The sequence below is a fragment of the Xyrauchen texanus genome, chromosome 28 (assembly GCF_025860055.1).
Source record: "Xyrauchen texanus isolate HMW12.3.18 chromosome 28, RBS_HiC_50CHRs, whole genome shotgun sequence".
NCBI lineage: Eukaryota > Metazoa > Chordata > Actinopteri > Cypriniformes > Catostomidae > Xyrauchen > Xyrauchen texanus.
In genome coordinates this window covers 37,309,066-37,323,448 of record NC_068303.1, presented here as the reverse complement: position 1 = coordinate 37,323,448, position 14,383 = coordinate 37,309,066, and the positions used below count along the sequence as shown (strand labels likewise).

Here is a 14,383-nt window from a genome sequence, read left to right as displayed (position 1 = left end):
GTGTTAGGTGTTGCCCAGCCCGCTGCTCTACAGATGTCTGCTAGGGTGGTGCCCCTAGCCAGTGCCCACGAGGACGCAACACTCCTGGTGGAGTGAGCTCGGACCCGCAAGGGGGGGGCACGACCTGGGTGTGATAAGCCAGGGAAATGGCGTCGACAACCCAGTGGGCGAGTCTCTGCTTGGAGACAGCGTTCCCTTTCTGCTGTCCCCCAAAGCAGACGAAGAGCTGCTCAGAGCATCTCGTGCTCTGTGCGCGGTCCAGATAGATATGTAAAGCACATACTGGACACAGCAGTGAAAGGGCTGGGTCTGCCTCCTCCCGGGGCAGCGCTTGCAGGTTCACTACCTGATCCCTGAAGGGTGTGGTAGGAACCTTGGGCACATAGCCCGGTCGCGGTCTTAGGATCACGAAAGAACGCATGCAGGTCCCCGACCCTCTTGATGGAAGCGAGCGCGATCAGCAGGGCGGTCTTGAGAGAGAGGGCCCTGAGTCCAACTGAGTCAAGCGGCTCGAAGGGGGGTCTCTGGAGTCCTGTAAGGAAGACCGAGAGATCCCAGGAGGGGAACAGGTTAGGCCGGGAGGGAGTCATCCTCCGGGCACCTTTTAGGAACCTGACGATTAAGTTTGTCCTGACTAGGACATGCTTGCCACGAATTAATGGAAGAAACTTCTTCAGGGAAAGAGAAACAGCCAGCAGCTCTAGGCAGTTGATGTGCCAACGCAGCGGGCCTCGGTTCCACCGGCTTGCGGCTGCGCGCCCGTTGCACACGGCGCCCCAACCCAATTTGGAGAAAGCAGAGGTCTGTCCAGGCTTTGAAGGTTTGGCGGCAGGCAGTGGTAACTTTCACGTTGTGCATGCCGCGGCACCATGCTCGTCTCGGGACTCGAGTCTGGAGCCAGTGCTGAAGTGGTCTCATATGCATCAACCCCAGCGGCGCGGCCGCCGTGGAGGATGCCATATGCCCCAGGAGCCGTTGGAAACGTTTTAAAGGGACCACGGTGCTGACTTGAAGGAAGCGAGGCATTTCAGCACTGACTGAGCATGCTCGTTGGAGAGACGTGCTGTCATTGAGACTGAGTCTAACTCCAAACCGAGATGCTCTCTGTAGAGAGCATCCTGACTGGCTGCATCACTGCCTGGTATGGCAATAGCACCGCCCACAACTGTAAAGCCCTGCAAAGGGTGGTGCGAACTGCCAGAAACATCATCGGAGGTGAGCTTCCCTCCCTCCAGGACATATACACTAGGCGGTGTGTGAAAAAAGCTCGGAGGATCATCAGAGACTCCAGCCACCCGAGTCATGGGCTGTTCTCACTGCTACCATCAGGCAGGCGGTATCGCAGCATCAAGACCCGCACCAGCCGACTACATGACAGCTTCTTTCCCCAAGCAGTCAGACTGCTGAACACTTGATCTATCACGATCAATAATTAGCACTGCACTTTATTCATCTATAATCTCACACTGGACTGTCAACATATTCTCCTCAATATACTACTTCATATATATATATATTTCATATACTCCTTACTTATTGTATTGTATATTGTGTATTGTATATTGTGTGTATTGTTTACTGTAATTGTATATAATTATTGTGTTGTGTATGTGTACATTTGATTTGTAAATTGTTTTGTGTAAGTATGTTGTTTACTGTAATTGGTATATGTCTCGTCACTGTCATGACTGCTATGTTGCTCGGAACTGCACACAAGAATTTCACCTACTGTTGCACTTGTGTACATGGTAGTGTGACAATAAAGTGATTTGATTTGATTTGAAAAGAGATGCTCTGGGCCGGGGTGAGCTTGCTCTTCTCCCAGTTGACCTGAAACCCTAAACGGCCGAGGTGCTCGAGCACCTGGTCTCTGTACATAGTAATTCCTGCGAGGAGGCCAGAATGAGCCAATCGTCGAGATAGTTGAGTATGCGTATGCCAGCTCCTCGTAGCGGGGCAAGAGGAGCTAGCATACGACCTTCGTGAAGACGCGAGGGGACAGAGACAGGCCGAAGGGGAGGACTTTGTACTGATACGCCTGGCCGTCGAACGTGAACTGTAGGAAGGGTCGATGTCGAGGGCGAATTGAGACGTGGAAGTACGCGTCATTCAGGTCTACCGCTGCGAACCAATCTAGATGCCGGACGCCAGATAGAATTTGTTTCTGGGTGAGCATTTTGAACGGGAGTTTGGACAAGGTCCAATTGAAAACTCGCAGGTCCAAGATCGGTCGTACGCCGCCGCCTTTCTTGGGTACAATGAATTAAGGGCTGTAGAAACCCTTCTTCGTTTCGGTCGGAGCTACAGGCTCTATCGCGTCCTTGATTAGAAGGGAGGCGATTTCTTCGCACATGTTCGCCATGCACTGCGGAGAAATAAACGCCCACGAAGGGGGGTGGAGACATGGCAAACTGAATTGCGTAACCAAGTCGAATGGTCCGGTGCAGCCAGCGTGACGGGCAGGGCAGTGAAAGCCACGCCTCTAAGCTCCGTGCTAGGGGCACCAAAGGGACGAGTATTTTGGATGTACCCAGCGGGGCTTCGCAGAGGTGCGGAACAGGTAACGCGGCGTCGGGAGGCACTGTAGCGTCCCGAGGCTCTGGTGCTGAGAATAAACTCAAAGCACTTACCTTGTTCCACGCACCCGGCGGGGGGTGGGTTCGTGACTGAGGAGGAGGTCTGATGCTGGCGTCCTCTGGACTCGTCTGAACCGGCCGGCTGGGGAACAGTCATGGGGCTGAGGGCGGGGACACTGCGTCGAGGAAGCCGGGACTGTTGAGGCCTGAAAGCAGAGTGCCGTGAGAACGGCATTTGCGGGCCATGTGACCCAGAGGTAAAGGAAATAGCTCTTTTATTGAGAATTTGGGTACCGCAGCCCCGTTAAGGTGTGCGGCAAATGAAAAAACGAAAGATTCTCCTTCCGGCCCTCCACCAGGGGACGGAGCGGTCTTACCACCTCCGGAGCTAACTTCTTGCACTCTGGGTCTGCTGTCTCAGGAGTGCTTGGGAGCCTTCCGGGTCCTCGAAGGGGTCCGTGAGACAGGGGGCGTACTCTTAGTACGCCCCCTGTCCCAGCTGTCCCACCCGGGCCCAGCTGAGAGCTGGGCCCGGGTTGGGGCGGAGCAGAAGGTCTTCTGGCCGTGGGAGGATGCCCTCGGCGAGCAGATGGGGCCTGGGCCGTGGCGGCAGGCTTGCGGCGAGGCATGATGTGAGAGATGGCCTCCGTCTGCTTCTTCACCAGGAAGAACTGCTGGGCAAAGTCCTCAACTGTGTCGCCGAAGAGGCCGAACTGGGAGACAGGGGCGTTGAGGAAGTGAGTCTTGTCAGCTTCACGCATCTCGACCAAGTCCAGCCATTGCTGACGTTCCTGGACCACCAGTGTGGCCATCGCCTGCCCGAGCGCCTGCACTGTGACCTTCGTTGCTCTTAGGGCGAGGTCGGTCGCTGAGCGCAGTTCCTGCAGCGTGTCGGGATCATGTTTTGCAGTGCCTTGGCTTGGTTGACCTGCAGGAGAGCCATGGCATGCAGGGCGGAAGCGGCGCGTCTGGTAGCGCTGTAGGCCTTCGCGGTGAGCGAGGATGTTGCTCTGCAGTACCGGGAAGGGAGCACAGGGCGACCCCGCCAGGTGGTAGTGCTTCCGGGGCATAGGTGGAGCGCAACAGCCCTATCCACCTGGGGAATCTCCGTGTACCCGTGGCGTGTTCCGCCGTCGAGGGTGGCGAGGGCGGATGAGCAGGTGGCAGTGCGACGAGTGGAGAGGGGTGCTCTCCACGAAGACATCAGCTCATCATGCACCTCTGGCAAGAAAGGAACCGTGGGGGGGGCGAGGCTGTGAGCGGTGCCCAACACCCAAGAACCAGTCATCCAGCTGTGATGGCTGTGGGGAGGATGGAGGGTTCCAATCCAAGCCCCCGCTGTTGGCTGCCAGGGAAAGCATATCGGACATCTGTGCGTCGGCCTCTTCCTGGGTGTGCAAGCCCGAAGGCGGCAGCCCAGAGGAGTCCTCAGCATCAGAGCCCACGCCCTCCGATGTCGCGGCGAACTCATCTGCTTCCATCGCAAGAGGGTAGGCAGACTGGCTGTGAGGCGAGTCGCCGCCACCTCGAGCGGGGACGGGAGTCAACGAGCGTGCCGGGGCGCGGGTGGTCCCAGGGGGCGTACCCGGCGGAGCTGCACCCACTGCCATCCCCGAATCGCCTCCATCGCCAGCCGCATTGTCCTCAATCCCATGGGAAGAAGGAGCGACGCGGGGGGCGGCTGGAGTGGCTTGCTTACGGTTGTAAGCAAGCCGCGACCGCAACGTTGTCATGGTCATGTTCTCACAGTGAGAACATGAACCATCCACAAACGCAGCCTCGGTGTGATCGCTGCCCAGACACACGAGACTACGCCTGTGGCCATCGGAAGCGGAGAGTACTCTACCGCATCCAGGAACAACACAGGGGCGGAAAGGCATCTTGAAAAAGACGCGTCCTTAAAAGGACGTTCAACGCTATGCTTTGCTCTTTGAGAAATTACTTTTGAAATCATCTTTTATGAAAAAAGAACTTGTGAGAGATCTTATTATCTGCTGTCGGCCAGGGCAGGAAGTACAGCCGTAACCAGGAGAAAGCCGCTGTTGTGCGCCGTAGAATCCAACAGCATGCAGCAGAGGGATAGCAGGAACTCGGTGTGTACACGCAGCAGTTTGCAGACACGACCATCGGTTCCGAAGAAATTTTCTGAATGAACTCCCGTATTTGCGCTGCTTAAATACCCGTATGTCCGGGGGCGGGACAGGCAAATACTGGTTGCCAACTCTCATTGGCCTTTTTTCATAGTTCAGAGGTGAATATTGGCGCTCAAGAGAGACCCCTAGTGTCGCTTCTCTGACACAACGTGGAGAGAGCGACAAAAGGGGAAACAGCGTTAAAGATCTGTTCTAGGGTGTTTCGTATGGATAGCCGCTGATGTTTTGATTATGCATGTAGTAAAGTTTAGTTTTGCAAATCAAACTATACTCTTTTTTTCCTATACTTATCTTTTCTCAATGTGTAAAGTTTACAATGTGGTGCAGAGGAAATATAACACAGATATCAGTTGTATTTTAATTTAAAGATATGATCTTATGTTTCATCATCAACTAAAGGAAAAAATCTTGAATTATCTACTAAACTTGAATGTTAAATCAGAATGACAGAACCCTTTAATGACATTGTGCTGGATCACTTTATTTATTTCCTTTGGCAGTCTCTTGTAAGATATTTTAAAAAAAATGTTTAAATTTTTCAAGTATGTCAGTTGTAATTCTGAAGCAAGAGGTCAAACTTTTCGTCGGGCAAGGGATAGTGGGCAAAATTAGCCGATAGTGTGTTCAAAATTAATAATCACATAATCGTGTTTACAATTTCATGGAAATAATCTGCTATTATGATTTTTGTCATAAATGTATAATCCTGGTATGCAAGTCTCATGCATCTCCTGGTCTCTTTCAGCAGATGCCAGCGCAGTATGGTCCACAGGGGATGGGGGGGTACTGCCAGCAGGGTCAGCCCCCATACTTCAGTCCCCCACAGCAGCAGTCTGTGGCCCCCTCTCAACCCCCCTACATGCAGCAGCGGGGTCCAGCACAGCAGGTGAGCATTCAGGCTACATAATGGGTCCTTGTCTTTTGTTTCTCATTTGAAGATCAAGTGTTAGATTTAGAATTTTTGGCACATTGTCAAAAATATTTTTAAAATAAAATACACTCAGTGGGAGAAAATTTGCACTGCAATTATCTGACTTCTTGGAGCTTGGGTTGATTTTTGCTGGTGTTGTTGTGTTGTTGGTTGCAAAAGTCTTGCTGGCAAAAAAACATTTAATGATCATGTTTTAATGTGTTTTAAAGTTAGTACATAGTAAATAAAGATATCTAATATAAAGATATAACGATATTCCAATTTTTTGAGATGCAACTATACACACACTATATATATATATATATATATATATATATATATATATATATATATATATATACACACACACACACACACACACACACAGCTATGGCCAAAAGTAAAAGGCAGTGACATAAATTTTGTGTTTTGCAAAAGTTTGCAAGTTTGCTGCTTTAGTATTTGTAGATTATTTTTTCACATGTTCCTATGGTATACTGGAAAACAATGATAAGAATTTCATAAGATTGAAAGGCTTTTTATTGGCAAAAACATTCAATATATGCAAAGAGTCAATATTTACAGTGTTGACCCTTGTTCTTCATAACCTCTGCAATTCACTCTGGCATGCTGGATATCAGCTTCTGGGCCAAATCCTGATAGATGGCGATCCATTCTTGCCTTATTAGTGCTCAGAGTTGATCACAATTTGTGGGCTTCTGCTTGTCCACTCGCCTTTTGAGGATTGACCACAGGTTCTCAATGGGATTTAGATCTGGGGATTTGCCTGGCCACGGATCCAAAATTTCAATTTAATGATCACAGAGCCACTTCATTATCACCCTTGTCTTGTGACATGGTGCTCCATCATGCTGGAAAATGCATGGATCATCACCAAATTGCTCCTGGATCATTGGGAGAAGTTGCTCTTGCAGGACGGTTTGATACCATCCTTTATTTGTTTTTGGGCAGAATTGTGAGAGGACCCACTCCCTTGGATGAAAAGAAACCCCACACATAGATGGTCTCAGGATGCTTCACTGTTGGCACAACACAGCACTCATGGTAGCGTTCACCTTTTCTTCTCTGGACTATTGATTTTTCCAGATGTCCCAAACAGTCGGAAGGGGGCTTCATCATAGAAAATATCTTTGCACCAGTCTTCTGCTGTCCAATCCTTGTACTTCCTGCAGAATTTCAGTCTGTCCTTGATGTTTTTCTTGGAGAGAAGTGGCTTCTTTGCTGCCCTTCTTGACACCAGGTCATTGTCCAAAAGTCTTCGCCTCACAGTGCCTGCAGATGCACTCACACCAACCTGCTGCCAGTATTGAGCAAGCTCTGCACTGGTGGTGACACGATTCCGTAGCTGACTCCTCAGGAGGAGACGGTCCTGGCGCTTGCTGGACACTCTGGGATGTCCTGAAGCCTTCTTCACTGCAGTTGAACCTCTCTCCTTGAAGTTGTTGATGATCCGGTAAATGGTTCTTTCAGGTGTAATATTCTTTGCAGCAATTTCCTTGCATGTGAGGCCATTTTGATGCAAATCGATGGTATGAAACCACACCAATCGAGGTAACCATTGCAAACAAGAACACAATGATTGGAAGCACTTCTTCCCTCCTTTTATAGCAATCAGTCTGCTCTTATAATCTTGTTCACACTTTCCCAGGTGCTGCTGATATGATTAGTGAAATGATGTTAGCTGGTCATTTTGTGCCAGGGCCAAAAAACAGTGAAATTTGGGATTTTGTGATAGTTCTTTTTTTCTGGACAATGAAGATTTTTGCAATAATTTAAAATGTATCTAATCACTCTGCACAATAATCTAGAAAAAATGTGAATCAACTCCACAACAACTGAAGCAGAACACTTAAAAATGTATGTCACTGCCAATACTTTTGGCCTCAGCTGTATATTGGTTATACTTCACAAAATTGTAAGCGCCACCCATTTTTCTCTCTCACACACATCGTTGAGTATCTAGAGAAATAAAAATACCCACAGCATTTCGCTCTCCGTTTTGCAGTACAAGCTTGTGCGTAACAGCCCACACACACACACACACACACACACACACGGTATGAAGTATGAAGATGGCAGTAATAAGAAACTGGCCTTGAGTGGATCTCTCATGGGTTTGTGTGTAATATCAGTGAGGACGTCTCATTGCTATCAGACTCTTCTGTTTATTCCCTGGACCTTTAAGGCAAGATTTTCATTTTCTCTTATATGACACTGAGGTTAATCAAGAAAAACTGTTTCATTTTCTTGCTCTGTGTGGTGGCTTCCAGTGTCTCCAACAGGAGAGATTGTGAAGTGGAGTAATACAGGAGGAAGTGTCAGTAATGTACAGGTCTTTTCCTCAGGCAGAACTCCTAAATGTTGTTGGGAACTTAACTTCACTGCATAAGTTATGTAGTAGGAATGTCCCATTACTGGTATCGGTATAGGTTCAAATGCTGCGCTCATGTAGGCTACTTGTACTTGTACTCGTAAAAATGCTCAGATTCCAAAAACTGATACCATCTGACATATAAATGTAATTGCATAAACATTCAGTGCACAAATGAAAATCACTATGTCTTAGTGTGATTTTTAAACAGCAAAGGCTGCAATTTAATGAAATAAATATATATTTTTATATATTTTTTTGGATCCACTCTGATTCCGTAGGAGTTGATAGACTCCTCCACTTCATTTATTTTTTTCAGGACCATTGCCAGGAACATATGTATTAGGGATGCACCGATCCGATACCTGGATCAGTATTGGCTCCGACACTGAAGCTTTTAGACGGATCGGGTATCGGTCTGACCAGCGGATCCAAATACGATACTTTGTGTTATTCATGTTCGTTACTGTCAAGCTAAAAAAAATTACATAAAAGAACCATTAAAACACAATTAAAGTTGTTCATATGACTTGTGCATATGAACAACTTTAATTGCCTTTTGTGATTCTGTGAATCACAAAAGGCAATATATTAAATGCACGCGCAGCTCCGGCACGACAGTGAATGGTGCTGCTGTGTTTGCACAAACTCACGCACAGGCTGATGATGCACTCACGGCTATTTTTATCCTTCGCAATATTTAAGTGCTAATCACGAACAACATCTCAGATGTAGATGCTCAATAGCACTTATAATATGCATTTAGAACAGCTTTTTTTTTTTACTAGAATTTGAATAAGAAGCTAATTAAACTTCTGTGAACTTGCCTACAAACAGACACTGTGTTTGTTTACAAATTATAATATTGAAGTTGAATGGGTTCCAAAAAAATAACTGTGTCAATGAAAAGTGAGCTGATATCTTACAACTAAATTGAACAAAAAAGAGATCTGAATCCTTTAAAGTCCAGATACAAATTGAACATTTTGCCAAAAAATAAATAATAAAAAAACTACTTCTTTTCTACTGATGACTTATACTGGAATTACTGTTAATTTTGCTGCCACATTATCCAGTAAACTAGTTAATAATAAAGTGTTTCTTAATGAGCTATACATTTATATTGAAATAATGTGTAGTTAGAGGTTTGTGTTTCTTTACATATTAAAGAGTACTCCCAATTAGTTTCACACAATAATGTAAAGATATTCTAAACTGATTATGCAAAAAACAACACTGGTATTGGCCAATACTGAGATTTCCGATAACGGAATCGGATCGGAAGAAAAAAAGTGGTATCGGTGCATCCTTAATATGTATAAAATCATGACCACTGTCATGAGATGAAGACTCCAGTCAAATCAGTAGCCTTAAAAAATCTGTTTTATTACTACATTGGAAGCGTCCCCTCATGGGTGCTGCCATGTTAGGATCACACTGGCAGTTTAGTTCGAAACAGAGCATGGTTCGCATTACAAATTGGTTATGTGAAAGCTGTCATGCGGACCGGGGTGCTACTGCGGTACCGAACCTGAGACTACCTGTAGGAGGTGGTCTGAGTTCAGTTGCAATGGAACTGTAGTGCAATTCACGTGAATTTGAAAGCAACTCAGACTCGGGTGCGCACTCGTTCAGTAAGTAAAGTAACCTGCACATGCGTTTTAGCCCATGACACACGAGGATCCACACATTTCTGAAAGTCCCAAGAAAGTAATGACACCACAATGGCATACAAGTACAATCAACACTATAAATACTGTCTGTCTGTCTATCAATCTATACACCATATAAATACTATTATAGGTTATGAATATAGGGTATAATAGGAGATGACAGTGGTGATAACTTCACCTTGGACACGAGCGTGAGTATGTGTGTAGTGTAAACAAGATGCAAATTAATTCCTTGCAATTAGCTGTCTCCTCAAAAAACAAGCAGCAGCAAGCTGGCTTCATAATCGTTTTAAATAATTATACAATATTATGTCAAACTAATTTTAAATAAGTAGTGCAGCTCGTAATAAAAGTATTTATAAAATGATGATAGCATTAAGAGAAATTTGTCCAAGGGGGGAAATAACAAGAAACAGGCTGAATAGAAAATAATTTATTTAATCATCAAATAGAAACTAGAAACTGGGGAGGTGCGAAAAATTATTAATCCATGAACAAATTGTTAGCAGCAGATGGGAGAGCAAAAAATAAATATACCAATAAAACCAGCATCCATTTACTGCCCCAACCACTGCCCCATTCATTAATGTAGTACTACACAGTTTCGAAAGTTTCGTCTTTTGAAGTTTGTCAGACACCCACTCTTTCTTTGCACGCATGCACATTATCTCTCACTCAAACGCACATGATGAATGAGTGTTCCACCTACTGTTCATAAAGAAAAGTTGATTCCTATACTAGAGGCACCTATTCTCGATTCCCCATCACCAGTGCTGCATGCTTCAAAGTGAATGTGTGAAGCTGGCTGGTCATACCCTGCAATCACAACATCATGTCATTAGGGATCTGCAAACTTCCCATTTTCAAAACTGACTTGTTGGTAGGCTGTTTGAGTGACTACTTGGTGTTAACGATAAATATATATTAATAGGCTCCATTATGGTCACGTGACACCGATCAGACACGTTTCATAGGGAAATACGGACGCTAACCTTATCGCTTCAACATGGTAACTAATGGATATTCAACAAATAAAAAGGCTAAATAACTATTTATATCTTATTTCACAAATCTTTCAAAGTCAGAAATAAGAAAGGTTCCAATAAAGACTGACACAAAACTGCATGGTTAAGACAAGAAATGTTTTATTTACACATGGCAAAAATACTATATATGTAATATATAGTAAGCTTAGCCTAAAAACTATGAGAGTTTTTCGTTGTAAGCCTAAAAGTAAAGATCTCTTGCGCTTGTGCCTGGCTGGTTACTGGCTGTTGTTATGGTTATGGATGGAGGCTGCAGCTGTGTCTAGTTTCGAAGCCTGCATGCAAGCTAGGATGCGTCCTTTGAAGGCAGCGGAATACCGAGTGTTATCCTTTAAACAAGCCTTGTTTAAACGAGACGTCCTTCGTAGGACAAATGGAAACAGAACTTATCATGGTTGCTATGACACCATGACAAAAAGAAAGGAACAAAGTCCCTTTGGAAAGGAATGTATGAGGTTTTTAGGAGAGTTATAATGATGTAGAGAGAAAAGAAGATTTTACGGGTGTACTTTTAGTCTATAATACATTATTTTAATTATAGATTACTATAATTATACATATTGTATACTCTGGACCATCTACTAATGTACTTCAACTTGGGAATTAACATACTTGCGTTTGAACATCATATTTTTAGCAAATTGGTGTCATTTTTTTCAGACTAATGATGTTCATTTCTGTTGAAGAAAAGAATTGTGGGTTGTGAGTGCCCACGAAGGATACACCTCATACATCCTCCAAATTCCCGTGAAAGAAGGTTGCATTCGAAGGTTGAATTCGGAGTGTCCAACTCGCTTTTCTGAAACAAGACAGCCTCAATTCCGTATGCGGCCGACAAATTGGACTTCCGGAGGACGCAGCCTTCGAAACAAGACACTGCCGTGTGTTGCGGACTAAACGTGTACTTTCAATTCATTTGAAATGGCAACTCAACACACAAACTCCAAAATGTAAGAAAGGAATTAAATCTGCCAGATTCATAACCATAAAAGGTATTTAAATCATCTGCTTAGGAGCATTGGAATAACTGACTGAAGACGATCGGATGTAATACAGACAGTCACAGAAGTCGTACATTATAAAAGTATACATCTTACAAATGTGACAGGATGTACCACAAGTCCTACAACAACAAACCAGTGAGTTTATTTTTTTTTTGGCTGTGTTGCTTTTAAAGGGATGAATTGAAAGATGGAAGATTTTATATATATTTAAGCACTGTGGGTTTAAGTGTATTTACTTTCAGTGTCATAAAATTTGAGAATTTGTGTCTCTATTCAGCCTCGTTATTTAAAGCATTGCTTGTGTTCAATTAAACGCATTGAACGGTAAATTTATATTCCTGTTATTATGCATAGTCCATATGTTTATTTGTGAGATGTTGTGGACAAATTAAAGAACAATAGAAAACAAAACAAGAACTTTAAAAACTGTTCTTGAAGAAAAACATGTGGGATGCCGTAAAGTTGGCCTATATGTTGCACACCTCTATTCACCTAAAATAAACTTTGAAGCAACTTCAAGCTCTCCAGTTAAATTGAAGCACAGTATTCTACGCCCGGGTTGCAGATAAGCGGTGTTGCCCTATGTTGGAGCATCTCGTTTTATTATAAAGTTCCTCCGTGTTAAAAAGCACATTTTAGTTTTTCCCAAAACACTAAATAGCATCAAAAACAACCACTGGACTTTCCTTAATAAATGACGATTATGCTCCTATACACAGATGAGTTCTTCATGATATCTCTTAGTCTTGGTAATTAACGATTTGTCTTTCCGAACTCCAAGCAAACACTTGTTGATATAAAAGAATATATCAAATCAATCACACTGTGCATCTACATGTACAGACTGATCAATTAATAAAAGAATGTAAGGCCACATTCCAGCTAACAGATCAACTCACCATATGTGAAGAGAAACTCCATCCTCCACTTTATGACTGAGCGCAAATATACAGTCCTTCAGTCTTTTACTACTGATCCTTCAATAATTTGGGTTCTATTTCATTGTTCCAGACTGCTGAATGAAGCTATATTCATTTCCATCCACATCACGGTTGGCCTCTTTTTCATTCTCAAGAGATCTCGTTCGAGTGTGCACAGCTCTTGGGCTAGGAAATTGCTCCCCGCTATAGCTGTGTCTCGAAAAGTACTGTACACCAGATTTAATCATCGGATTAACACATCGGAATTATTCACAGGTTCAGACACCGGACTGAAGTGTTGAACCTCATGGATCAAGCGCTAGAGGACCCATTGGTTTTCCATGGTTTTTCATTAGAGTTATTCACTAACCAGCGGTATTGAGGTGAGTGTTTTGTCAGAAACTCTGTGGTTAACCAGGGTTCTTTCTGATACCACTCTGTAGTGTTAACCGTTGTTTTTATATGGTTACAATATAGAGTATTGCCTGATGGATGCTCACTGGTGAACCAGAGTGTCATTTGGTGTACGTGCAGTTACTGTGACAACTGTGTTAACGTGCTTATTCACTATCAGTGCCTTTTTTTTTTATAGCTGTTTGGATTCATATTTTGGCATTTCATTACTAACCCACTGGTTTACCAGGGTTCTCCATTTATTATATAGGTGAGCAATGGCTGCTTCATGCTCCCTCTTTCCATGCCTAATGGATCTTATGGATGGCCATATCCAATGTCCTACCTGTCTAGGCAGCATTGATTTGCTAAAATATTTCAGAATATTTCAACCAAGACCACAACTCAACAGATTAGCAGGAAGTGTCCAGCTAGTAAGGCGAACACAGTTCAGGGCATTCAAGCCTTATTGGCGGCCTTGGGGACGAGAACATGTAAATCTGCCTCTCCCTTGTCCCGGTGAAAGCCGGTGTCCAGTTTTTCCAGGGAGGAGCTGGACACTGGGCCCTAAATAAGGGTGCAGTAGAACCAATAAACCCCCCAGATTCATCCTGGGGGATTTCATTCAAAATACTTTATTATCTGCAAGAAGGATGGAGGGTTCAGACCCATCCTCGGCCTCAGACGCCTAAACAGAAGCCTCAAACATCTTCCGTTTCGCATGCTGCGTGTGGCAGATGTTCTGCGTGCTGTTGAGCCCGGCATGTGATTCAACTCTGTGGATTTGAAGGATTCACATTTTCACATCCCCATTGCACCTCATCACAGAAGGTTCCTTCAGTTTGCATTTCAGGACATGACATACCAGTATCGCGTCCTCCCATTCAGGCTGTCTCTTTCTCCCCGGGTATTCACATGGTGCATTCAGGCAGCACTCCACCCCCTGCAGCGGGAGGGCACGTTGATTCTCCTGTACTTGGACGACTGGCCACTGTGTGCCAGATCGCCGCCCTGGGACATTTCAAATAGGATCTGTCAGGAAGACATTTACTGGTGTGTACAGACAACACTACAGTGGTGTTCCTAATCAATCACCAGGGTGGAACAAGGTCTCTACCTTGCCTTCAGCTGACATAAGTACTGCTGCTGTAGGTGGACAGGCACATCTTGTTGATCAGAGCAGCGCACATTCCTAGTCACTGCAACAGCATGAAGGATTCACTCTCCCGTTTTATCCAGGGGAGTGGTGCCTACACAGAGTGGTTGTCTAGTCAATTTGGGAAATTTACTGGACAGCGTCAGTAGATCTCTTTGCT

At 44.8% G+C, this 14,383-nt stretch overlaps 1 protein-coding gene across 1 annotated transcript in view; it reads left to right on the top strand.

The window, feature by feature from the left end:
- The window catches only part of LOC127621781 (AT-rich interactive domain-containing protein 1B-like), a 161,062-nt gene that overhangs the window by 43,075 nt on the left and 103,604 nt on the right, over positions 1-14,383 (top strand). The window contains 1 exon segment of the mRNA XM_052095501.1: positions 5,475-5,615. Within this exon segment, the coding sequence (XP_051951461.1) occupies positions 5,475-5,615 (141 nt within the window).